Below are 26173 nucleotides of genomic sequence, written 5' to 3' on the forward strand. Positions count from 1 at the left end.
ACAGCACGAGCATCGATCTGCGCAATTGGGAACCGATGACATGTTTCAACCAAGTCAGCGAGCCTGACCACCCGATCCCGTTAGTCGCCTCTTACGACAAGCAAAGTCGCCTTTTATGGCAAGCATGGGTTGCTGAAGACCTATTCTACCCCGGATCTTCACGGGTCGTTTAAGAAGGAACAGACGTTACTACAGAAAGGTAAGGAATAAGTTGTACTTAATCATTAAAGCTATGTTCACTGGAATCAAATGGTTACACGGTTATGAAGCCTAACTGTAAAAGAATGTTCTTGACTTTAAGTTAGTACTAACAACGAAGTTTGAAATGGTCAAAATAGCGATGAGTTGTTTCATTGCTAGCTGTTTATCAATAGCAACATGAATGATTTAATTGGATCTTTCCCTCTTTATGTGTTTGTTCGACTGACTTTCGTTCGTTCAGTTGCAGAATGAACGGTAGTAAACAGATAAATTGGACAATATTTGAAAGAATGAAAATAGTCACCTTGAGAAATCCGGGCATGTCATGGAGAAATGTTAAACGTTACATGGCCAGGCGCAAAGATTGTTCAGTTTCCGTTCAAGCTGCTACTGCAGTTAACGACCGTAGTAGCTCTGGCAGACCAAACTGTACCACAAGACATGAACACTGCCACATCAGAAAAGGGTGCTTAGAGACCGTCACGCTACTCTCAGCAATCTGCGTAGTCGATTACGCAGCACACCTGGTTGGCGTACAAGTCACATTACCATCGCTCGCAGATTCCATCACTTTGGCATCCGACGTTACATTCCAAGGAGGAAGCCACTTCTGAACACAGTACAAAAAGCGATTTCTCTAGGGAAAGCAACACAGACACCTTCGGGTTTAGGGTTGGAACAAGGTCTTCTTCTCAGATTAATCCATCTTATGATGTTTCACTTGCCGTAAGAGAATGAAAGGAAGGCGTTTCTCACATGAAAGATGCCGCCATTATTGTCTACAGTCAACTGTGAAACACCCACCTCAGGTTCGCGTTTCGGAGATGACTTCGCCAAATGGTTCAGGATTCTGGAAAAGTGCTAGCTAGCTATTCTCGAAACGTTCGTAGCCCTACGAACGTCTTAAGCCCATTCTTAACACATTGGCTATGATCAAAGTTAAGAATTCTTAGGGCTACGAACGTTTCGAGAATCAAGGCCCAGGGCACCCTGAATACCAAAAGATATCAATTTACAGTTTCCAGAAAGATGAATAACCCCTCTCATAATTCACGTTCAACTAGCAGATCCTTGGCTGCCAACGGTGTGAAACTGCTTGATTGGCCTGGAAATTCACCTGACATGAATAATATTGAATGCCTGCGGAATATTATTGGGAACAAAATTGCAAGGGATATTCCAACATCCAGCAACTCTGGGAATTAGCAAAGAAACAATAGTCCCATACAAAAGGCACCCTCCAACCATTATACAAGAACAAGAAGAGTCAAGGCAGTATTGCATGACAAGGGTTGGAATATCTAGTACTTGTGGGGCAGCTTGATGAACTATTATCTGAAACTTTGAATATTTGTTTAATTCCAGCTACACTTTGGAAATAAATCACGATTCCTGAGTTTAACGCACTTTTGTTCAGCAGCTGTATGGTGTGCTTATGAGTTTGTGTTGTGATGAGAAATTGCATCAATGATTTAGCACTGAGGGGTAAGCGGGCTTTAATGGAAGTAATAAGTAATTTAAATGGAATTGGAATAGTAGACCCCAGTGTGTATTTTAAGATATTTGATGCGCAGATACAGCCGATATTACTGTATGGGGCAGAAATCTGGGGAATACATAAATTTGATGAAATTGAAAAGGTTCATCTAACAGCTTGCAAACGTTTCTTGAATGTCAGCCCTCAAACACCTACTGCTATTGTATATGGCGAGAGGGGCGGTGAGGTAGCCTAATGGTTAAGGCGTTGGCTCGTCACGCCGAAGACCCGGGTTCGAATTCCCACATGGGTACAATGTGTTAAGCCCATTTCTGGTGTCCCCCGCCGTGATGTTGCTGGAATATTGCTAAAAGCGGCGTAAAACCAAACTCAGTCAGTCAGTCAGTCAGTCAGTATATGGCGAGTGTGGAAGATTTCTTCTCTTTATAAATGCATTGTGTAAAACTGTAAAATATTGGTTAAAGGTTATTCATATGCATCAAGATAGAACTCCCTTGAAAGTGTACAAAATGCAAATGTATTACGATAACTGTGGATATAAGACATATGCTTCATATATTAGAGAAATACTTTTTTCACATGGATTTGGTTACGTCTGGATGTCTTAGACAGTTGGTGATGCAACTTCATTTGTAAATAGATTCAAGACTGTTGCAATCAATATGTTTTTTTAATCATGGAATTGTACATTGAATAACACTTCAAGATACCGTATTTACCGAGAGTTTAAAAGTCTGTTAACTCCAGAAATATATTTATCATGTATCTTGGACAAAAAGGTTTCGACATATCTTGATCAAATTTAGATGTGGGTTATTAAGGTTAACTCCCTTAGATTAAAATACTTGCCATATGTATATCAGAAACAACCAAACTACTACAAATTTAAGTCCCTGTTATCAACAAATAATGAAACACTTTTAAGAAATTTATGTAAATATATCTTTCATGCTTATAAAATCAGAGCAATCAAACTCCAATAAATTTTCTTTAAACCACACATTTTTCCATTGTAAATGTTTATAAAGGCGTGTATATGTGTTTATATTAAATATTATATTTATACTGACAAGAAATCTATTTGAACAAATAACACGTGTATTATTGATATGTATGCCCTTTAAGGTGTATCTATACTTGTAAACAAATGTATGTATGTTGTATATGGGCCTGTGGCCTACATACGGAATAAAAATACATGACTTGACTTGTGTTAGCCTGCCTGCCTGTTTGTCCGTTCATAATGACCTAATTAGTATTGTTTTAGAGAACATTAATGTTTCGGGTTTCAGAAAGTACGAAGAATATTTAAAGGCTACACTGGCGTTTAGGGTAACCCGATTACCATTTTTTGGTCCCAGGTGCATTTCTCATCCCTTACATCGCCTGTATGACGCTGTGTGGCTTGCCTCTGTTCTATCTTGAAGTTGCCATTGGGCAGTTTTGTGGGAAGGGTGCAGCCCATGTGTGGAGTCTGTGTCCACTTGTAAAAGGTTGGCTTCTTATTTTGTCTGTTTGACACTTGATGACACCATACAACTAAACGTTCCACTTTAAACAAACCATTTCAGTATGTCATAAATCTAACAAGTGCATCTGAATTATAGTTCCAGCATATTCACAAAACACAAAACAAAATCGTAAATATATTTGCATATGAGTGAATGAGTTAAAGTTGAACGTCACAAGGGCAGAATTTCAGCCATAACGTGACGAGTTTTGCTATTTAACGCTCATCAATAAATATAGTCCATAATGATATTTCACTGCATATCTTTAATCAACACACAAGTGTGTATAAACCTTCTTTATCAGGCCAGTAGGTAACAATGATACAGTTTTCCCAGAAATTATTGAGAAAATCTTTGTTTCCTAATACTGATAATATAATTTTATAATAGGTGTTACATTATGTAGTAAGTACTCAATATGGGAGGCAACTCTTGTAGGCCTAAGAATGAACCTTACTACATCAAGAGTCATCTCCCCTGGTGTAACAGACGACTTCCTTTGTTGACATGGCAGATTTAACAGCAGAAGAGAAAAGAAAGCTGGTTTCAAAAGATTTTGAAATGTGTGTGACTAATGCAAAAGAGTTATCTGGTAGACATGACATTCCCCTGTCTACAGTATACAAAACTTTGAAGAAACTTCAGTCAGGAGTTGGGATTGAGCGCAGGGGCAGGAACTTGGTCAGATTGCGAGTAGGGGAAAATTGAGAATATTAGGTATGTGATGAAACACACAATTACAAAGACATAACTGGGTGAAAAAGCGCAGAATTTCCTCAGCATTGGAAAGACGTTAAGACTCGTGTAGGGCTCACGAAAATCAACATTGGGATAAAGTTTTCTTTTCTGATATTTGTCTGGATATTTTCGGACTGTGTCAAAATTTGGACAAAATATACCGGGAAACCTATCTACCAACTCCCAAAAATAATAGCAAGAACTTTCACGTGTGGTATGGGATATCATCACGTGTGTATTTTCACTGGAAATTTGACGAAAGAACGATATGTTGACATCTTAAATGATCATCTCCTTCCAACAGTGTTTCCAACATGAGAACGACCCAAAACACACTGCGGGCTACACAAAACAGTGATTGTGGGACGAAAATGGTCAAGTTTTAGTCTGGCGCAGCTACAGCCTAGATCTTAACCCTATTGAGAATGTGTGGGGACTAATGCAAGTCAGAATAAACCAAAAAGGACTTAGACATGTTGAGGATATGAAGAAAGAAGTGGTCGAATGTTGGCATACGCTGTCACACGATTTTCACAAACTTTGATCAGTAGTGTACCTAAACGCATTCAGTCGTGTATTGCAGGACAAAGTTGTCCCACAAAGTACTGTAAAGGGACTTAGACTGTAACAGAATCATATTTGCCGAAACAACTTTCTCAATATTTTCTGGAAATACTATATATCACTGTGCACATTATCTGGGAACACAATTCCATGTTTTTACTATATATGTTTCAGGTCTTGGACTCGGCATGCTCATTATGTGTGGTGGAACGGCCCTTTACCACACTATGAACTGTGCCTGGTCCGTGTACTATGCAGTCTTTGCCTGCAGAACCATCCTGCCCTGGGCAAACTGTAACAACTCCTGGAACACCGACACCTGTGTTAAAAGTGTTAAAGCATTGGCAGACCCGTTTGCTGAAGGTAGAACACGATGACAGTCTTTTCCACTATGCATATGATAAATGTATCACAAGCATTGTAAACGCAGTCGTGTTATTAAAGTGACACTACCTGTCGAGCAGATCTGTGAATTGGTTTGTTTGATGAAATACATCATGCTGTCGGAATTAATGTTGGTTAATGTAAATGTGCATATGTGTAAGGGTGGATCTGTTAATATATACTACCGGAATAAAGTAACTGTCCAATATTATTGTGAATGTTGACAGGATGTTATCGAAATCTGTATGATTTGCTACTAGGCATCGTGACATGCTCTTGAAGAGATGTGATGTCAAAAGTCAGTTCACAAATTCAGTATCGTGTGTGTCCACCATTAGCGTTGATGCAGGTTTGACAACGACAAACCAAGGCGATTGAAGAAAGCTTGGGGAACGTTGTTCCATGTCTGAACCAAAGCTTGTCCCAATACAATTCAGCTAACGTCAATTGCTGAATCTGGGTTTGACGTAAACGTCGCTCCATTTCATCCCAAGCGTGTTCGATAGGGGGCAGGTCCAGGGAAACATCTGGTCAGGGGAGTACCGGAATATTCAGGAAATATGTCACGAGCGACATATGGACGGGCATTATCTTGCAGAAGTGCGAACATCTCTGTCCGTGAATAAACGGCTGCACACGAAACCCAATGATCTCTGTATAGCAGACCTGTCACATTGACAAAGACAAGTTGTGTCCGACCATGAGATGTGATGCCACTCCAGACGCTGATTTTCTGTGAGCCGTGGCGTGACGTACGCGCAGTTTAGGTTGAAATTAACGTGTTATCCACAACATTAAGGGGCCAGATAATAATCAACCGTTCTTCAATATCCGGTGTGTGATCTTCAGATGTCAAAAAGCATGCAAAAAGTAAGTTCATTGTGCACTAACTGCACGTGCCACGCCCGACACGTGGCATCACATTTCATGCAAAGTGCTTTGCAACATGTTTATTTAGAATTAGTTTTATAATATTGCATAGATCTATACTCATGATGTTGATCACTGGATTGTCTGGTCAGACCGCCGCCATTAAGCTGGAATATTGCTGAGTGCGGCGTTTAACAACTAACCAACAAAAATGAAGCGCATCCTTTCACGATACGTTCCACTGACAAATCAGTGTGACTATTTGTGTATGTCCCTTTCACTATAAAGAATATCAAGGGTTGAATTATAATCCCACTGGGTTACAGGTATATTTTTTTAATTTCAGCAGGCAATATCACAGGAACGAATGGGACCCTTGTCAACATGATACTCACTGCACACAACACCACAGATCTTAGCAAAAGCTGGGGAACAAACAAAACCGTATATCACACAGCAGCCGAAGAATTCTGGAAGTATTTACATTTATAATATCTGGCGTTTCTCAGTTTGGTGAACTAAAGTAGAATATAATATGTTTACAAGTCATACTTTGTATGGTAGCGATTATTAACTCTTGTTCTTTTCCTAGTAAAAATTGTCTTCTGAGTGATGACCCTTAGCTGTGTATTTAGTTGTAAAACGAGGAAAACAGTTACATTTGAATTCCATGTTTAGAATAGTTATTCACTTACCATCAGTTCACCTTCGAGTTACTGGTTAGAGCTGGAGTTGAATTGATAGATTAGAAGGCCAGTATCTGTGACTTGTTTGACACCGCGTTATAGTAATCGGCCGTGGATCATCAATCATACCAAACACTGGTGATTCAGATATATTATTGCTGAGAATATGTTCAAAGAAATTAAACTTCTAAGTCTATACTTTGTTTGGTTTGTTTGTTTGTTGTTTTATTTCGCCCTACGCAATGTTACAGCTATATGACGGCGGACCAGAGACTCCAGTCAATGGCATCAAGAGCATCGATCTACGCAATTGGAATCTGATGACATGTGTCAACCAAATCAGCGAGCCTGTCCACCCGATGACATTTGTCGCCTCTTATGACAAGCATTGGATGCTGAAGACCCATTCTAACCTTGATCTTCACAGTTCGGTAATACTTTGATTGATGTGTCTTCAGGTACAACGTCCTCAGCGTCAGTCCGGGGCTGGAGCAGCTGGGAAACATCAAGTGGGAACTGGTTCTGTGTCTCTTTGTTTCTTGGTTTCTCATATTTGCCTGTTTAGCCAAGGGTGTCAGGTCTGTCGGGAAGGTAAGGACACGTGTTTCATTTAAAACACTGACTAACACGATAGTTTGTCAAGGTTACCCGCAAGCTATGTTTTCATCATGGTTGCAGATAAAACAATCATTTCTTGGTCTGATAATGTGCTTTGCAATTGTATGTGTGTAAGGCTACTGTTTTCCTTCCAACATGAAGGGGCGTATATTTCAAACAAAATATTCATATACAAATGTGGACATTATTTGTGGCACAAAACAAATCGAATCCTGTCCGTTTTTAATACTTGATCCTCAACTGAAATCAAACTTTCCAACAAAAACACAAGTCATAAAACCAATTCAAGACCTGCCTTGGTACTCTATGCGATACATGTAGGTAAGAATTCAGACGAGAAGGGGGTTTCAGTTATAAACTAGATTATAAAAGTTATTTATGAATAGATGACAATTATACAAATGCAATCTAAAAAAAAGCACTGAATGTTTTTCGCAAAGATATTGAATATTGATTGAGTATTGATCATGGAAAGGATTTTACATGACTGGGTAACCGACCTGTAATCTACATTATGTCTGGAGTTTTGAGCCAATCATAAATGAAACTGAACATGATATACAGTGGAACTAAGTCACATTCATTTGTCAACACGTTTTCATGTTTTCTGCAATACAAAAACAAAACGAAAAAGGAATAAAACATGGTTCACCCTACGTGTCAATTGAAGCATTTCCAGCATGTTTAATAAGGACCCAGACAAACATCTGGAGCAGACAGTCAACCGAGTCAGTCTGTGCCAATGCCATCCTTCACAAATGCTGATTACTTAATCTGTAAAAGGGGCGGTGGAGTAGGCTAGTGGTTAAAGCGTTTGGTCGTCACGCCGAAGACCCAGGTTCGATTCCCCACATGGGTACAATGTGTGAAGCCCATTTCTGGTGTCCCCCGCCGTGATATTGCTGGAATATTGCTAAAAGCGGCATAAAACTAAACTCACTCCCTTTAATCTGTAAATATGTATGTGAATTTAAGATGAGCGAGTTGAGATTAAAAGTTACATCGGTAGTATTTAGTGACTTAATCAAGTTACAGGAACTTAACATGACCTCTGTTTTAGGTTGTGTACGTGACTGCGACACTGCCATATGTTTTTCTCTTCATCCTGCTTGTCCGTGGACTGACCTTACCTGGAGGAACAGATGGAGCTCTGTTTTACATTACCCCTAATTTCAGGAAATTATTAAACATACAGGTGTCTATATCCTTCTACGAGATATAATTAAGTGATTCACGATTTGTCAAATAATGATTAAACGTGTCATTCTGATATAAATGATATTTGCCAACAATGTTTTATAAAAAAGCGAGTGAGTGAGTGAGTTAAAATATACCGTCAAGTCAGCACTATTTCAGCCATATACAATGTAGTGAACGAATTTAATAAATTTTATGAGTATCTTTCATGAAGGACAGTACAACATTAGCAACAGATCACATACTTCGAGTCTAAAGACTAATCATTTCTTATTTTGTGATAATTTACTCAATACAAATAGATATGACATTTATTAATATTAAAACACGGGCTATGAATCGCCAGTAATCAACGCTTGGCCACCTTACTGGGGATCATGGGGACGTTTTTTAAAAAGCTTGAATAGGATAAACTTTTTTTTGTATCAAATTATTAAATAGATGATTCTTGAGAGATGATGCGTGTAACCGATTATTTTCTTGTAGGTTTGGATTGAAGCATGTGTGCAGGTATTCTTCTCTCTTGGCCCAGCTTGGGGAGGAATTATCACATTGTCCAGCTTTAACAAATTTAATAGCAACTGTCTAAGGTAGAGCAAAATATATCACAATTCCTTTCTTTTCGTCCTAATGTTAAGCGTGTGTTGCGATAATGCATGTGTTTGGATTTAAATTGTTTTCAAGCAATTATTTACGGTAGATCAATTGAAGTTGTGATGGTACCGTACTGATATGGGCCCTCATCTGCCATATAGTACATATCTTGTGAAAATGTATGGTAATGTTACGGCCGTAACGTATGGTTTTAAGCCGCTTTTAGTAATATTCAAACAATATCACGGCGGAGAATACCAGAATTTGGCTTCATACATGTTGACGACGTACTTAAAGTATCTGTTGAAAAGCATTCTTGTTGAAATGTTGTTCGTGTGTTGTCTTCATTGGTCATATTAAATTACACGTACGTCCTAAACAAAACTTAAAGAATCATTGATCATTATAATGCGTCAGTTTTGGATTATTATGGTATATTTGTAACCATTTTAAAATGAATTCTTTCCCACAAATGTAATATATACAACCATTCATGGGAAATACATTTGTTAACAATCAAAGTGATTTAAATTGCTAAAATAGCTATTTTATATATTCTCTGCTTTTTATTTTCCACACACTTCGATACCACAATTCATGTAACACTGCATTCTCTATTTAGTGACCTAACGTAACCAAAGTTACATATTACACTGATGTTTTCGGCAGGAATGCAGTCATCTGCACGTCCGTTGGTGCCGGAACAAGCTTATTTGCCGGTGCAGTGGTCTTTTCCGTTCTTGGCTTCATGGCACATAACGCAGGTGTTCCCATCGCAGATGTTGTGTCCTCAGGTATATGTAACAGTTATTGTTAAAGGGCCTGTAAGTCTCGCGAGGCGCTACTTCTGGTGCTAAGCTGGTTCCCGGCTCCCTTTGCGCGCGCCAACTTGCGATATGCGAGACCGGGTCCAGCCTATATCCGGTACATGATTTCCGGTGACAAGCGTATATTCAAGAACCAGTTCTGGTTCCAAATTGCCAAATATGACTTTACTAGACCGGACCAAGTGTGACAACTATGCTGGGACGTCACAGCTGTTGACAGTCGTAATAGTTGGCTAATTTGGGGATGGTTAGATCGGAAATTTGTTATTCCTGCAAGGATCATCTGTTCCTTACTGTTAGCTGACAACCATGAGGCCATTCGAAAAGGTATGAGTGAGTGAGTGAGTTAAAATTTTAAGTCACATCGGCAATATTTCAGCCATATCGGGACTAAAGCAAGTTATAAATATATCAACAATTTAAGGTAAGTTATAAAATTCTGCCAACGAAGGACAGTAAAACAACTAGATTATCACAGATATAGATATAAAACTAGTAACTAAATCTAAAACATTTGAACCATACAAGACGATACAATAAAAAAACAGGCTATTGATCGCAAACAACTGAAGGTAGATCACCATACTACGAAAAGGTATGAAACGTTGTTTATCACCGGACGTACTAAGATCTCCGTGTCCAACTAACGGGCCCTATAGAAGGATTTCTTTTTCCAGTTGTATAAATTCCACCTTCAAATCAAGGAATTTGCAATTTAATAATCTTATGGCACCCATTCTGAAACAGATTATTACAAAATATTTATTACTGCTGCATTCCGAACCTACAGAAATGGAGACTGAGTACAGGGACGACACAGTATCAAGTAATTCTTCAATTGACAACAACGTGAAACGTTTAGTGGTTGATGGTTGGGTTTTTTCTAAAATAAAGCACTGCATTTCAGTCATTGCGATAAACGTTCGGGCGTTTGATTTGAAGAATATCGACGTTTGCGAATATCGAATATTTATGATAACGTAGGAATTGTATTATCAACTCTGCATTTAGCATGTGGAAATGGTTGTGTCGTTTGTAGCTATAGTGAGTGAGTGAGTGAATATTTAACGTCACATCGGCAATATCTCAGCCATTTCGTGATGAAAACAATTTTTACAATAAAAAGTTGTAGCTATAGTACTTTTCATTATTTACCATTTGTGAATCTATTCCAGGCCCAGGACTAGGATTTGTTATTTATCCAGAAGCACTGGCTCAACTTCCGCTTCCCCAGATATGGAGTTTTGTCTTTTTTATCATGCTTGTTCTCTTAATCCTGGATTCACTGGTGAGACACAATTTGCCGAAATAACGTTACAAAGACAATATTTGCATATCGGCATATAAGAACCACAAACGTTTGTAAAATAAACAACTAAACTTACTAACTATATCATTTGACTCAATCATCACAATTTTAAGATGCATCCTGTTATTCCTTTGGTCTTAAAATCTTTTAATATTATTTCTCTGCACAGATGTCTATGGTTGAAACTGTGATATCTGCCATCATGGATGAATACCCCGTGCTTTTGAAATGGAGAATGACTGTAAATGCTGTGTTTTGTGTCTCAAGCTTCCTACTTGGCGTCATATTCACCACTGAGGTATATAAGTATATATGTAATACAATACATGTACGTTAACAAGGTAATTTAACCGAACGCAGATGAGTCTTTCCACAAAAAGAGATTATGGGTTGCATCCTGTCCATATGTTGCAGGGTGGAATGTACGTTTTCACCATGTGTGACTGGTACTTCATCGCGATATTCTTCATCTTTAGTGGTTTTCTGGAGTGCACAATCCTGGGATGGGTGTATGGTAAGAAATCTATACTAGTTTTTTTTCTTCTGCAAAATAGATCAAAACACGATTCTTACGGGAGGTGTTTATATTTTTGCATTTGTTCAGAACAACACTATCGGGTTCATTGTGGTTGTTATTGGGCTTTCTCATTTAAAAACATGAAACATTTCATGCAACACCTATCAGCGATCAGTCGAAAAAGCCGCCTTGGGAAGCTTTGTAATTGTCATGAGAGCAGAGCTGAGCATTTTAAACGTATGTGAATTTTGTTTTCCGAAAATGAAGGTAAACTGGCAGTTCATTGAACCGAAAGACATTTTTTATCCCCCGCAACGCGTTTTATTATGTTGGAATCCGTCCATGCAAATTTGTCTTTTCCGGAACAGAACATAAAAACCATTCAATGTTTCTTCAACAAACTTGGCACATAGATAGGTCTGGTGGTGAACTGATGCCTTTTTGTAGTTTTGGATTTCTGAATAAAATATCTTTTGCGGTTCCATGGCAACAAGTTTGACTTCGACTGAAATTGGTGGGAGTGCTCTTTTCCGGAGCAGAACGTTAAAACTGTTCATTGTGTCTTCCCCAGACTTGGCACATAGAGAGGTCTGGTGGTGAACTGGAGCCTTTTGATAGTTTTGGATTTTTGAATATATTACTTTTTGCGTTTTAGTGGTAGTGCTCTTTTCCGGAGCAGAACTTCAAAACCATTCAATACTCTTCTTCTACTTTGTGGGTATTCAAGAACCGAATGACATAAATCAACAATGTCACTCTATTTCCAGTATCAACATTACTGAGGTACATTAAAACGTGGAACCACTCAGACAGTCTGTTGTTGATACAAGCATGCTAGTATATGAATAGTTTACATATATATGTTTTTGTTAGATCAATTTGAAGAACAATGTAACATATTTGACATAGTCATAACTTGCTGACATATTTATGAGGAGTATTTTATCATAGCGGGGGATATTGATGACTTTGTCTTCTTGTGGTTCACGTTTATCACCACTTACCCGTGTTAGTCGCGTGATTCACCAAACAGTAATTACCAAAGCATATATCACTTAGGCCTTTTCCCCCATATGATGTTGTCATGGCTTAATAGAATTGAAATGCTGTGAGCATTTTATTGACGCCAAAGCTGTAGACCTTTTCGCAAAGCTTCTTTCAGGTGAGTGTAAACAGACAGACAACCAGGTAGAAGGACGACGGACAGTCCCCCAACGAGATCAGCTTACTTGGTATTCAGTATGAAATTGAACAATATTGTTTCTATTACATTTTAGGCGAACTGTGTAAACAGCGGTCGCTTCTGGTAGGCCCGCACATGTTTACTCATTTCGCGAACACTAAGCGTCATTACTGATTTTTCAAAGGTAATTGGCATGGTTCATCCATTCTCGTAGCTATTTGGCCTTTACTGTAAAAGTATAGTTAGTCAAACCTGGGTATTATGTTGCAATCAGGTGCCATAGTTACAATGCGAAAAAATCTTGATGTATAATAAGCTATAATCAGCTCTGTGAGTTTCTTATACTTTCAGGAGTGAATCGTGTGAGTGAGGACATTGAACTGATGACAGGGAAACCTGCTCCATTGTTCTTCAAGATCGCATGGCGCTTTTATCACGCCCACAATTCTTCTGGTAAGGGACATATGTTTATTAACGGAAAATTAATATTAGAGTCATGTGAGTGAGAAAATAATCCAGCTATATGGCAGCGGTCGGTAAATAATCGGGTCTCGACCAGACAATCCAGTGATCAACAGCATGAGCCTCGATCTGCGCAATTGGGAACCGAGGACATGTGTCAACCCAGTCAGCCAGCCTGACCACCCGATCCCGTTAGTCGCCTCTTACGACAAGCATGGGTTACCTAAGAACAATATTTTAACCCGGACCCTCACGGGTAACTTTAGAGTCATGTGAAGTTGCTGCATGCTATTCTTGAATTCGTTCTTTATACAATCGTGTCACCTACTGGGGTGTTGCTATGTCAATTCAAACAGGCACCGTATGTGCTTCTTTCCGGACATCACTTTATGTACATATGCACATGTTAATGTATGGCAGAAAAATTATGTAATTTGTTTTGGTAAGTATGTAGCATGTTAACAGGTTTAGATGCCGAAACGGCATTTTAAATTAATATTTAATAGTCTTTGTGTTTTGTTCAAACCTTTCCAACTTTTAATGCTGTTTCAGACAATACCCATTGTCACCCTTGCTCAGTACAAACTTCCATCATCAAGAGTTGAACCTTTAACAACAAAATGTCATCCACCTTTCTTGCCCTTTCAGACAATACCCATTGTCACCCTTGTTCAGTACAAACTTCCATCATCGATAGTTGAACCTTTAACAACAAAATGTCATCCACCTTTCTTGCCCTTTCAGACAATACCCAGTGTCACCCTTGCTCAGTACAAACTTCCATCATCGATAGTTGAACCTTTAACAACAAAATGTCATCCACCTTTCTTGCCCTTCAGACAATATCCATTGCCACCTTTGCTCAGTACAAGCTTCCCTCATCGAGAGTTGAACCTTTAATAACAAAATGTCATCCGCCTTTCTTGCCCTTTCAGACAATATCCATTGTCATCCTTGCTCAGTACAAACTTCCATCATCGAGAGTTGAACCTTTAATAACAAAATGTCAACCATCTATGCCCTTTCAGACCATATCCATTGTCACCCTTGCTCAGTACAAACTTCCATCATCGAGAGTTGAACCTTTAATAACAAAATGTCATCCACCTTTCTTGCCCTTTCAGACAATATCCATTGTCACCCTTGTCAGTACAAACTTCCATCATCGAAAGTTGAACATTTAACAACAGAATGTCATCCACCTTTCTTGCCCTTTCAGACAATATCCATTGTCACCCTTGCTCAGTACAAACTTCCAAAATACGACAGTTATGTTTATCCGGACTACGCTGCTACTATTGGCTGGTGCCTAGCAACCATTCCATGCATCCCTTTGGTAGTGATGATGTTTACAACAATTTGGAGAATGGAGGGAAGCTTTCTGCAGGTGACTAAATTGTCTTCATCAAACAAGCAATACTATATTATTTGTGATAATTATTCAGTGTTGAAGGTGTTTGGTCAAACTGAGTTCGCTCCCCCTGAAACAAATTGGTATTGTGTTTACAGGAGTAATTTTAGGTGTTCTTATAAACAAAACAAAATATAAACAAGCAGCCTTGTCATTAAACTGACCAAGTATACGTGTGACTTTAACACTAATACATATACTTAACACTAAATGTCTACGTTTTATCAAAGGTGTCACAGTTGTCATTTTAGTAATTGCCATTTCGTCATTGAGTTTGTACCCTATACATTTACACCAAAACCGTGATTGGGAGATGACCGTTTGAAGAAAAAAGAAAAAGTACCGACGTATTTTTGCTTACATCATTTCTGGTGAGGTAATAACACACTTATTCCTGACAACTTCGGAAAACATGATATTTTACAAGGCACAACCAATAAGTCAAGCCTCTTAAGGTCACCTGAAATCGTAGAAAAAACAACATTTAATGCAACCGGTAATGTCTGATGAAACTTCTTTGAGATGTGTTAGGAAGGATAACAAAATATGGATAATCACCTTCTGTACTTCAGTGAAAACGACGTTTCTGTGCTTGATAATGCAATTCTATATTATTTGTGATAATTATTCAGTGTTGAAGGTGTTTGGTCAAACTGAGTTCGCTCCCCCCTGAAACAAATTGGTATTGTGTTTACAGGAGTAATTTTAGGTGTTCTTATAAACAAAACAAAATATAAACAAGCAGCCTTGTCATTAAACTGATCAAGTATACGTGTGACTTTAACACTAATACATATACTTAGCACTAAATGTCTACTTTTTATCAAAGGTGTCACAGTTGTCATTTTAGTAATTGCCATTTCGTCATTGAGTTTGTACCCTATACATTTACACCAAACCGTGATTGGGAGATGACCGTTTGAAGAAAAAAGAAAAAGTACCAACGTATTTTTGCTTACATCATTTCTGGTGAGGTAACAACACACTTATTCCTGACAACTTCGGAAAACATGATATTTTACAAGGCACAACCAATAAGTCAAACCTCTTAAGGTCACCTGAAATCGTCGAAAAAACAACATTTAATGCAACCGGTAATGTTTGATTAAACTTCTTTGAGATGTGTTAGGAAGGATAACAAAATATGGATGATCACCTTCTGTACTTCAGTGAAAACGACGTTTCGGTGCTTGATAACGCTGTTAAAATCTACACCGAAACGTCGCTCTCACTGTAAGTGATTCACTTGCTCGATAACGATGTTAGAACAGGGCCGTAGGTAGCCCGGGGAGCATCTGCCCTCCTAGAATTTATTTTACAGATTATTCTTTGTACATCAAAGTATTGATATAACACTCTTTTGAGCGTCTGACAGATGATCGGTACCCAGGGCCCAAGTTAACTTTTCTTAATAGGGGAGGAAATTCAAATACAGATAAAAGCGTATAATGGAGTCAAAATCATGTTGTATATTCCCTTGGAACTGTAAATGTGTTCATTTCATTTGATCATGAATAAAGCAATCTTTCTGATTGTCTTATCTTGTTAAGTTACAATGAGTAACCTGAGTGAGTGAGTAATATTGAACAAACCTGAAGATATCATGTATATGATGCACATTTCACGTACAATTTCTGGACTGTCAACTGAATTAAATAATACAACTATTGTATATTAATAGTTAAACTGATATGTTTAGTTCAGAACATTATATACAGATTATACAGTTATGAACGAAGACTTGAAAAAAACATGAAATAATTTGGTCAAACGTAGCAGGAACAAATAATATTTGATACAAAATTGGAGATGACACAAATGGAGTCATTTTACCTGCCAAAAGCAGTAAATTGCATCTGAGAGCATCTAATTTTAAAAACACTTCGGGGAAGCATGCACCCGGGCCCTCAGCAGCTTCGCGGCCTCGAACGTGGACAGTACCCCACCTATTAAGAAAAGTTAACTATGGCCCTGTAGAATCTACAAAAAAACGTCGCTCTCACTATAATAAATAAGTTGTTGTTCCCTATTCCGCTATCCTTCCTGTATGTCTTACCTGTGTACGAACAAATACCTCGTTTCTATTGGATAAATCGCACTAAAAATTGAGGGCATGCAATTACGTCGTGAAAATGATTTTCCTTTAACTTGAACCGTTGCTTTGATGCATTAGCACAAAAACACGTATTATTTGAGACTAGATGGTTCAATGTTGCGTTTAGGTATTAACTAAATGTGATCGAATGTTCCTTTCCAGAGACTCAGGAAGTCCCTGCAGCCCGACAGTTCCTGGGGTCCTCGTCTTGTTAGAGATTATATGACAGTTGGAATAAGAAACCAAATCTCATTGGAAACCTGTCATGCTTGAATCTTCGCTCCATGTTATGATCACATGACGAAGCAGATGCTTTAGGACAAAATGTCAACCGTGAAACTCATCGTCGTGCAGGACGTATCTCGATAAGCATACCAAGCATAAGCATACGAAGAATTCATCCCCCGATTACCGGGCTCTTACTGACAGAGAATGGGAGTCATACGGCGTTCAGACAGGTTGTCCTGTTTCCAGCTGGCTCTTCCGGGGTCTGGCCCCAATTATTTCCCTTGTTTGCCATCTACATTGACAAAACATTCTACCATAATACGTATCGGCGATTGGCTGTTCTCCTGTTGCATACTGACTCGTCTTAGTTTTTAGTTTCATCATTGTGCGTTGTTGGAATAATAATTTTTTTCCAAAAATGTCTGTTAAAGTGAATATGTATGTTTTATAATTATAGTTATTAGAATTACCATTATATCATCTGTATACTTTTCTGCAGCATTTCTCTTTTTCACAGGACGGCAGAAAGGCTTGCATGTATAATTGTATTTAAGTACTCATAAATAAAATGGTTTTTGGCTTTCATTTTATCAATATAAAACCAAGTAACATTATTTTGTTAAACATTCAATATTCACACTTTTTACAATTTTTACTCTTGGGCATTATTTGTAAATTCCAAGAAACATTAGTTTCCAAGGGTGAAAATCGTGCAAAAATAACACCTTGAAATTTCATCAAAGTCAAAATTTACTTTTCCGATGCGAGCGCTAATATGCAAATAAGACTCTCCAAATGTCTGCTAATATTATATTTTCTGTACTAATAATATGTTAAATATATTTCCTTTAATATTTAGAAAAAAATACATATCTTGGGAAGGGGCGCAGTATATTTCACACATTAATTCTTGTCACAAGATTATCATATCACATATTCACAGCGTTGATTGCCACGTGTACAGTCCGGACATTGAAACTTTGATTGTCAATGTGTTCAACTTCTTTAGTTTAGAGAAAGATCGGGGAAAACCTCTTGTTTTACCGCACTTGTCGAGCACTGGGAGTTCGTATCAGAAAGTTAATTCAATTGTAAACAAAACAAGGCAAGTTGGGGGTCGTCTCAAAAGTTAAACCAGGAAGAAAACAGAAGTTGGACAACTTTGAGGAGGTCATTCGTTCAGGCTCTGAACCAGAAAGTACCACCAACATGTGATTCCAGGTCGTCTACCTGGACGAGACATGTGTAAATAAAAAACAGTCCACTGAAAACACGTGGTTGTCCACGGGCGTCTTCAGCAAAGCACCCACATTCACATCCGGTAAGAAGTCCCATTGTGCTCTATGCCGGTACGCGTGAATTGGGGCTCATTGATTGATGTGAATCTGTGTTTGAAGCCAAGCCCAAGACTGGTCATTGTCACCAAGAAATGAAAGGTGAGTTTTTTTCCGGACTGGATGGAACATCAGCTCCTATAGTGGAGCAGATAACTGAAAATTTCAAGAGAATCGTTCACTTCCGGAAACAAGCACCAAAATTGGCACACATACTCCTGGGGGGGTGCTCTTTTGATAAAACCCGTTAGCCACCTAAAAATTCAAGATGGCCGCCCTTTTTCAAGATGGCCGCCATTGAATATAAAGAAATATTGCATTTCTCAAAAAATTGCAGAGACCTGTCCGATTTGAACGATTTTGGTGTCAAATCTTACATTTTTGACTATATAGAATCCGAATTGGACTCATTCACTGGCTCTCCTGTAGCATATATCGGTCCCAAAATCCTAATATTCTGCAAAATAAGAGGTTCACGACACGTCTGATTCTGCTAAAGTGCATGGTAATTTATATCGCACTTGTGTTTGAGGTCTTGTTATATGTAGCATCTTTCTGTGCAAGGCTTCCAAACTGGACACGAAGTGTGTGTATGTATGTGTGTGTGTGTGTGTGTGTGGGGCACTTGTAGCGGAAGGTGTAGAGTAGTAGCTCAACAGAGCGGATATCAACGCACAACCAGGGCACCGCTGCTGTGAAATTCAGCATGGGGTTAAGTATCGGCTGTATTATGAGTTTTATATAGCTAAATAATTAGTTTAGTGTCCCAAATGCTATCTAAGTAGCCCCGCATCAGTGTAGAGTGTAGAGTACATGTACTTTTACATTGATGTTTATTATAATAAGCAATATTAGGGGGGGGAGGGAAGTAGGATTGTGGGTGAGTTTAGTTTTACGTTTAGCATTATTCCAGCAATATCACGGCGGGGAACACCAGAAATGGACAGTAGGATTATGATACTCAAATGATGGTTGTTCCGATTTAACCAGAGAATATTGTGAAACCAAACAAAGTGTGGCAGTTAGCGCTGTATACTTGAAGAATAGCCAAACAAATACTGTTGACAATACAATGGGTATACTATATGATTCAAGAGTAAACCAAAAGTTGAAATCAAATGTTTATTGTGGGACACTAATTTGTCCAGCAAGAAGTGAATCAGTTATTTGTTCTTGTACATTTCATAATTTTTGACACTTTTCATTATTCTTGTCAAGCTGATCTTTAGCAATAGTTGTGTTAAATTGATCATTGTAGATTTTGAATTCAGGAATATGAACTTTGACAGTCTTGGCAAATAACGTGTGACCGAGAGTGTTATTTACGGAATCATCGTCAAAGATATGTTGAATTAATGCCATGGGAATATATTACTTTGGAGACTGTTTTGCTTTGACATGAACTAAGATGTGATGTATTGAGACGATTTTCAGTTTTTACAGTACAAAGACAGGGTATATTAACTAAACACATACATAACTGAGGAGTATTTCTCACTTGTAGAGATTGCTACATGTGGCACGAAGTCTAATAGCTGTGTGGCTTGTTTTGAAGCTGCATTGATTGGGACAGGGTATGAATTAATGTGAAAAAGTTTAAAGGCATAATGTGATGAAGCAAAAGGAAATGTGATAGTAAGATAGAGTGTGTCAGATTTGGTGCGAGCAAATATACATTTTCTATGTTCATAATAGAAATTTGGGTTCTTCTCCAACAGAGAAAGGAGCTTCTGAATGTGGTGAAATATAGTAGTGACAAATCTGAACTAATCAGAAGGGGAGGTAACTTACCACTTACCAAAGATTGAACTCCGAGTTTAAATTCTTGTAAATTGTGTTCAAAGGGTTGTTAAAACTGATGCTTCCTCTAATGTGTTAAATGATGTTTTATGCTCCTAGTGGCTTGTATAATAGCTTCATGGTTTAGTTTGATACCACTGAGGGCATTGTTAAACCTGTGGTCCATTGCTGTCATATATACTGGACAAAATAAGTTAGGGATATTGGTATTTTTATGGTTGATATTTTATCAGTGTGTCAATGAATAAATAGATCATTGTTCATAATTTCAAAATTGACATATATCCTAAACTATATTTGTCCAGTATATGATGGAAAGGGGTGTTTGAATCTTTTGAAGGTGTTGGCTACTTAAAGATCCCCAAGTGTGAGGACATTAATGTGTCCATTGAGGCAGTTCCGAAGAGTGATTTGGAAAACTTCACAATGAATCCAAGGATAGTTCGTTTGGATCGTCCTTTAGATGGATATGTCTCTAGAGGAACGAGCTTGTTGATGTGCTGAATTGGTAGATTCATCAAGGCTGCCGTCTGAAACTTGATAGAGCTTGAACAAGGTTCACAGCGGTTCCATCCCATTGTGATTGTTAGATGCAGTGGTTTTGGTAATTCGATTTCATATGCATGATGCCAATACTCATCTGCACACTGTATCTTGAGTGAAGGGGTGTAGACTATACCACAGTTCATACGCTGAAATATATCATCTGTAGCTTTTTCTCCAGAAACTGGAGGCAAAAGAAGTCCAAATATATAGGGTGCTTCCCAGGAGAACAAGAGACCTGAGAAATAGGGAAATAACAATTAGATGGGAATAAGACTGGGGATGAGAAGTGTAAGACCTCTCTTATTTGCGCTGAAGAGCTTGTAACATCTCTACCAAAATGGCTTCCTCCTGCTTTTGAATCATGATAGGATTTTAAAAGAGAAGGTCTGTCAACTTTGGGGACTGCCAGCTGTGTGATGAGAGGATGACGATTAGATTTGACCCCTGAATTGTATTATGTAGAAGTGGTACAGGGTTCCATCTCTGATGTCATATGCCATTGCTCTTCCCATGAGTCCTCTGATCTGTGGCTCTGTATAGGTTGCTGGAATTTCTTGTAGTTGAAGATTTCTATAGTCTACATTGCCTTTGACCATGACTTACTTCTGTGACTTGAGGAACATCAATGGTATCAAGCAGGTTGTCTTTGGAATAGCTGAATGTGACCTGTAATGGCTCACTTGGTTCCATGATGTCTGGCGTTGGAGGAATAGCTGAATGTGACCTGTAATGGCTCACTCGGTTCCATGATGTCTGGCGTTGGAGGAATAGCTGAATATGACCTGTAATGGCTCACTTGGTTCCATGATGTCTGGCGTTGGAGGAATAGCTGAATGTGACCTGTAATGGCTCGCTTGGTTCCATGATGTCTGGCGTTGGAGGAATAGCTAAATGTGACCTGTAATGGCTCACTTTGTTCCATGATGTCTGGCGTCGGAGGAATAGCTGAATGTGACCTGTAATGGCCCGCTTGGTTCCATGATGTCTGGCGTTGGAGGAATAGCTGAATGTGACCTGTAATGGCTCACTTGGTTCCATGATGTCTGGCGTTGGAGGAATAGCTGAATGTGACCTGTAATGGCTCGCTTGGTTCCATGATGTCTGGCGTTGGAGGAATAGCTGAATTTGACCTGTAATGGCTCACTCGGTTCCATGATGTCTGACGTTGGAGGAATAGCTGAATGTGACCTGTAATGGCTCACTTGGTTCCATGATGTCTGGCGTTGGAGGAATAGCTGAATCTGACCTGTAATGGCTCACTTGGTTCCATGATGTCTGGCGTTGGAGGAATAGCTGAATGTGACCTGTAATGGCTCACTTGGTTCCATGATGTCTGGCGTTGGAGGAATAGCTGAATGTGACCTGTAATGGCTCGCTTGGTTCCATGATGTCTGGCGTTGGAGGAATAGCTAAATGTGACCTGTAATGGCTCACTTTGTTCCATGATGTCTGGCGTTGGAGGAATAGCTGAATGTGACCTGTAATGGCCCGCTTGGTTCCCATGATGTCTGGCGTTGAGGAATAGCTGAATGTGACCTGTAATGGCTCACTTGGTTCCATGATGTCTGGCGTTGGAGGAATAGCTGAATGTGACCTGTAATGGCTCACTCGGTTCCATGATGTCTGGCGTTGGAGGAATAGCTGAATGTGACCTGTAATGGCTCGCTTGGTTCCATGATGTCTGGCGTTGGAGGAATAGCTGAATGTGACCTGTAATGGCTCACTCGGTTCCATGATGTCTGGCGTCGGAGGAATAGCTGAATGTGACCTGTAATGGCTCGCTTGGTTCCATGATGTCTGGCGTTGGAGGAATAGCTGAATGTGACCTGTAATGGCTCACTTGGTTCCATGATGTCTGGCGTTGGAGGAATAGCTGAATGTGACCTGTAATGGCTCACTTGGTTCCATGATGTCTGGCGTTGGAGGAATAGCTGAATGTAACCTGTAATGGCTCGCTTGGTTCCATGATGTCTGGCGTTGGAGGAATAACGACTGGCAAGACAGAGTTGTAGGCAGGTATGTCATCAGTGTCTGGCAGTTGTTGGATAAGGGCGTCTAAATATTAGAATGTACTCGCATGTATGTATTTCCTGAACTTTTGGTTGCCTCGTTGTGGACGTGCTCAGGCAGTCTGTAGCATGACATGCAAACAGGAGTTTATCTGAATAACTGAATACTGAAGTTTATCATTTTGTTCTGAATTATAAGCTGATTCAGTGAGATCAAATGATAGGTCTGATCAAATGATAGGTCTGATGCGGCGGTATGAGGACTTGAATGCGGTATGTCATCCAAAGCATGTATTTGATCTGTTTACAGCTGGGACGCAGTAGCTAGCACTTTTTTGGAGGAATGGAAACTGGTTTATCTGTACGGTTGAAGATCCTCATGGTTGACTTGTAACCTTTGGTTTCTATTAGGCACTTGGCACCGAGGAGATTGATATTGGAGAGATGGACAACTGGTTCCAAAAATAGCACTTGATTGCCCATGACACATGAGATTGTTACAGGGATATAACCTTCAGTGTTGGGGGAATTACCTGATACCTGGTGTTTCCTTTCAACACCCGAGTTTGTTTCAACTAAACTAATGTGAATTAATTTCACCATCATAAAATTGAACTAAACGGCGACTGCCATTAATGATGACTTTGTGGTTTGTGATGAAGCTCATGCTAAGGATTAGTGAATAGTGCAAATGTGCAAAAACATTAAATCTGTGCTCAAGAGTTAGTTGTCCTACAGAGATTGGTAATTTAATGCATTGTGTATTTATAAGTTAATACAGCCTAAAACAGGAACATGATCACCGCCTACATCCATAATTTGACTATGGGCAGATTTGGTAAAGTTTGGTGAAGGAAATGCCTGCTTTTTGGAGAACTTTCTTGGTGACACATAATATAGCCGCACCCGTATATCAACTAAAGCACTTTGTTTGGTTTTCTGATTAAAGGGGCCCTAATGATTTCAGGGACTGATGAATCAATTGAGCTGATATTGGGATTTGGGAATAGAAAGAGATTTATGTTCTGTTTGAGTGGTAATTGGTTTTGAAATGGCACTGACAAGTCTTTCTGATTTGGAGTTGGCTTTAAACTCTTGTTTTACTTTGGTACTTGGCCTTACGAGAAGACACAGGTACCTTGTCCTATCTTTTGACTTAGTATGCAAGCCTCGTTGGTGTGACTAGGGTACTTATCTCAATTACACACTGTACAAATATGATTATTGTACGGGCAAACACTACGAGAAGGCACCAACCTTCACACCCTTTACATGTCTGTTGAGCTTGGAACGTCTGCCATTGCTGCGAGGGTTGCGGATAGCATTGTCTAACAGGTTGCTCGGGATGATTGTTCGGCCACTATTGTTGGTTGTCTGCGAGGTGTCACTGTTTGTAGTGTTGGTAATGTCGCTTGTAGGAAGGTTTGTGCTGTCGGGATTGTTGGCTGTGGTGTGACTGTTGTTGGTCGAAGGCCTGCCCCTGTGGCTGTCGAGGATATGCTGCTGTTTGCCTGACTGCAGCTTGTTTGTCTGCTAGTAGTTGTTTCAGCAGGGCCTCGATGGAAGAATCTCTTGTGGAGCTGTCTTGGACTGTAGGTGCTGACAAAATTAGGTTCTTCGGCGAGTTGTCCAAATCTGCGAATGTTTTGGGCTCACCATTGCCCACTGTTTGCTGTAGTGTTGGTTTTAGTATTCCAGAGCAATCTTAACCTTGATGAGATTATGACAGTCTTGTCCTGCTGCGATGGACTGAGATCTATCCATGTGGTCTTGAACTATTTCTGACTCCATTTGGGCTACAGAGTACAGTACCTGTATAAAATGTTGCAGGTCGAATTCTTTCTTTTAGGCACTCCAGCTAGTCTTCGATAGGTGTGTCCACTGGAAGAGCTTGTGAGTTGAAGAACCATTTGGTTTTGCTTTCCAACAACATAGGCAGGTATTTTCATTGTTGTTTTTCACTTAGTTTATGAAGCTGGAAAGCATGATGTAGACGGTCATTGAACAGGTTGACATTGTCCTCACCATCAAATATGTAAACTCCCAGGTGTTTGGTCTTGACGGTCAAGGGGGTGGGTGCAACTTGTGGAACAGCTGGCGGGGCAGTATTGGGTCTGACTTGACTTGGTTCCGTTTGTGAGTTGCTACGGAGTCCGTAGGCGTTGAAAGAGGGCGTTGTTCCTTTCTGTTTTGGAATGCGAGAGATTTTCGGGAAACTCTTTTTCCACCATTTGTTAACCGGCTCGTTATGGGATAGCAAGTTATATTCCTTATAATAGAATGGAGAATTCCTTAAGTCAATGATAAGTCCAGGAGATGTTTCAATATTTATTGTGACGTCCGTTGTGTTGATCACATACCTTTTTCATAGTAATAAAACATCACTTATCAATATTGGAATTGGCCAAAACAAATACTAGTAATAGGTCTTTCAATTACGATTTTCGTTGCTTGACATTGATCAGGTATTATTACTAATAGTAACTGATTGGACAAGCCGAAATAAGTTTTTGGAGGGGAAGTCACGTGACCGTGACGGCATAAATAGTTCAGCTTATTTACGGTTTGTTTTACAGTTCTAATCTTGATGTCAAATTAGTTTTTAGAGCTAATGGCATTTGACCGTGATACGATCGTAATCGCTTTACTACAGAGTCTTGATGGTCATTAAGTAATTTACTGGTGCATGAAATAATAAATTGAGTTTTAAGTGGACTTTATCAATGGTATATGGTTGATGTTAATTATCTTTACAAAGTGCGGTACATCAGCTTGACCCATGACATTATATTATATGTTATTTATATAGCGCTATAGCCCAGCCCATCTACATGCATGAAGGATAACTAAGAGATATTTCAATATTAGTAACTGTGAAATGAAAGTGAAATGTGCGGCATATTCAATTTAAATTTCATTCACTGCCGACGTGGCATGTTCAATTTAAATTCCATTCACTGCCGACGTGGCATATTCAATTTAAATTTCATTCACTGCTGACATGGCATGTTCAATTAAAATTTCATTCACTGCCGACGTGGCATGTTCAATTTTAATTTCCATTCACTGCCGACGTTGCATGTTCAATTTAAATTTCATTCACTGCCGACGTGGCATGTTCAATTTAAATTCCATTCACTACCGACGTGGCATGTTCAATTTAAATTTCATTCACTGCTGACGTGGCATATTCAATTAAAATTTCATTCACTGCCGACGTGGCATATTCAATTAAAATTCCATTCACTACCGACGTGGCATGTTCAATTTAAATTTCAATCACTGCCGACGTGGCATATTCAATTTTAATTTCATTCACTGCCGACGTGGCATGTTCAATTTAAATTTCATTCACTGCCGACGTGGCATGTTCAATTTAAATTCCATTCACTACCGACGTGGCATGTTCAATTTAAATTTCATTCACTGCTGACGTGGCATATTCAATTAAAATTTCATTCACTGCCGACGTGGCATATTCAATTAAAATTTCATTCACTGCCGACGTGGCATGTTCAATTTAAATTCCATTCACTACCGACGTGGCATATTCAATTTAAATTTCAATCACTGCCGACGTGGCATATTCAA

The 26173-nt window shown here is 39.1% G+C and overlaps 2 protein-coding genes across 2 annotated transcripts; both read left to right on the forward strand.

The window, feature by feature from the left end:
* Positions 1 to 964: 964 nt before the first annotated feature.
* On the forward strand, positions 965 to 11242 carry LOC124285418 (sodium- and chloride-dependent glycine transporter 2-like). Its single transcript, XM_046721644.1, has 6 exons — positions 965 to 1059; positions 6911 to 7043; positions 8131 to 8265; positions 8754 to 8857; positions 9531 to 9655; positions 10864 to 11242. Exons 1-6 carry the CDS (start codon positions 965 to 967, stop codon positions 10998 to 11000), a joined length of 729 nt encoding a protein of 242 aa, XP_046577600.1. The 3' UTR covers positions 11001 to 11242.
* On the forward strand, positions 11237 to 17487 carry LOC124284191. The gene is made up of 4 exons (XM_046720260.1): positions 11237 to 11511; positions 13049 to 13150; positions 14379 to 14546; positions 16828 to 17487. Exons 1-4 carry the CDS (start codon positions 11358 to 11360, stop codon positions 16878 to 16880), a joined length of 477 nt encoding a protein of 158 aa, XP_046576216.1. The 5' UTR covers positions 11237 to 11357; the 3' UTR covers positions 16881 to 17487.
* The last annotated feature ends 8686 nt before the right edge of the window (positions 17488 to 26173 follow it).

This window comes from Haliotis rubra, unplaced genomic scaffold (genome assembly GCF_003918875.1).
Source record: "Haliotis rubra isolate DU_JTF1 unplaced genomic scaffold, ASM391887v1 Scf11, whole genome shotgun sequence".
Classification (NCBI taxonomy): Eukaryota; Metazoa; Mollusca; class Gastropoda; order Lepetellida; family Haliotidae; genus Haliotis; species Haliotis rubra.

What these genes read in the sequence shown, in the direction of transcription:
- LOC124285418 (XM_046721644.1), top strand. Translation starts at nt 965, where the DNA reads ATGCCGCCATTATTGTCTACAGTCAACTGTGAAACACCCACCTCAGGT. An exon ending in GGAAATTATTAAACATACAG is followed by an intron (nt 8,266 to 8,753) that starts GTGTCTATATCC and finishes ATTTTCTTGTAG; the next exon opens with GTTTGGATTGAAGCATGTGT. An exon ending in CGCAGATGTTGTGTCCTCAG is followed by an intron (nt 9,656 to 10,863) that starts GTATATGTAACA and finishes AATCTATTCCAG; the next exon opens with GCCCAGGACTAGGATTTGTT.
- LOC124284191 (XM_046720260.1), top strand. Translation starts at nt 11,358, where the DNA reads ATGAGTCTTTCCACAAAAAGAGATTATGGGTTGCATCCTGTCCATATG. An exon ending in TCACGCCCACAATTCTTCTG is followed by an intron (nt 13,151 to 14,378) that starts GTAAGGGACATA and finishes TTGCCCTTTCAG; the next exon opens with ACAATATCCATTGTCACCCT. An exon ending in TGGAGGGAAGCTTTCTGCAG is followed by an intron (nt 14,547 to 16,827) that starts GTGACTAAATTG and finishes GTTCCTTTCCAG; the next exon opens with AGACTCAGGAAGTCCCTGCA.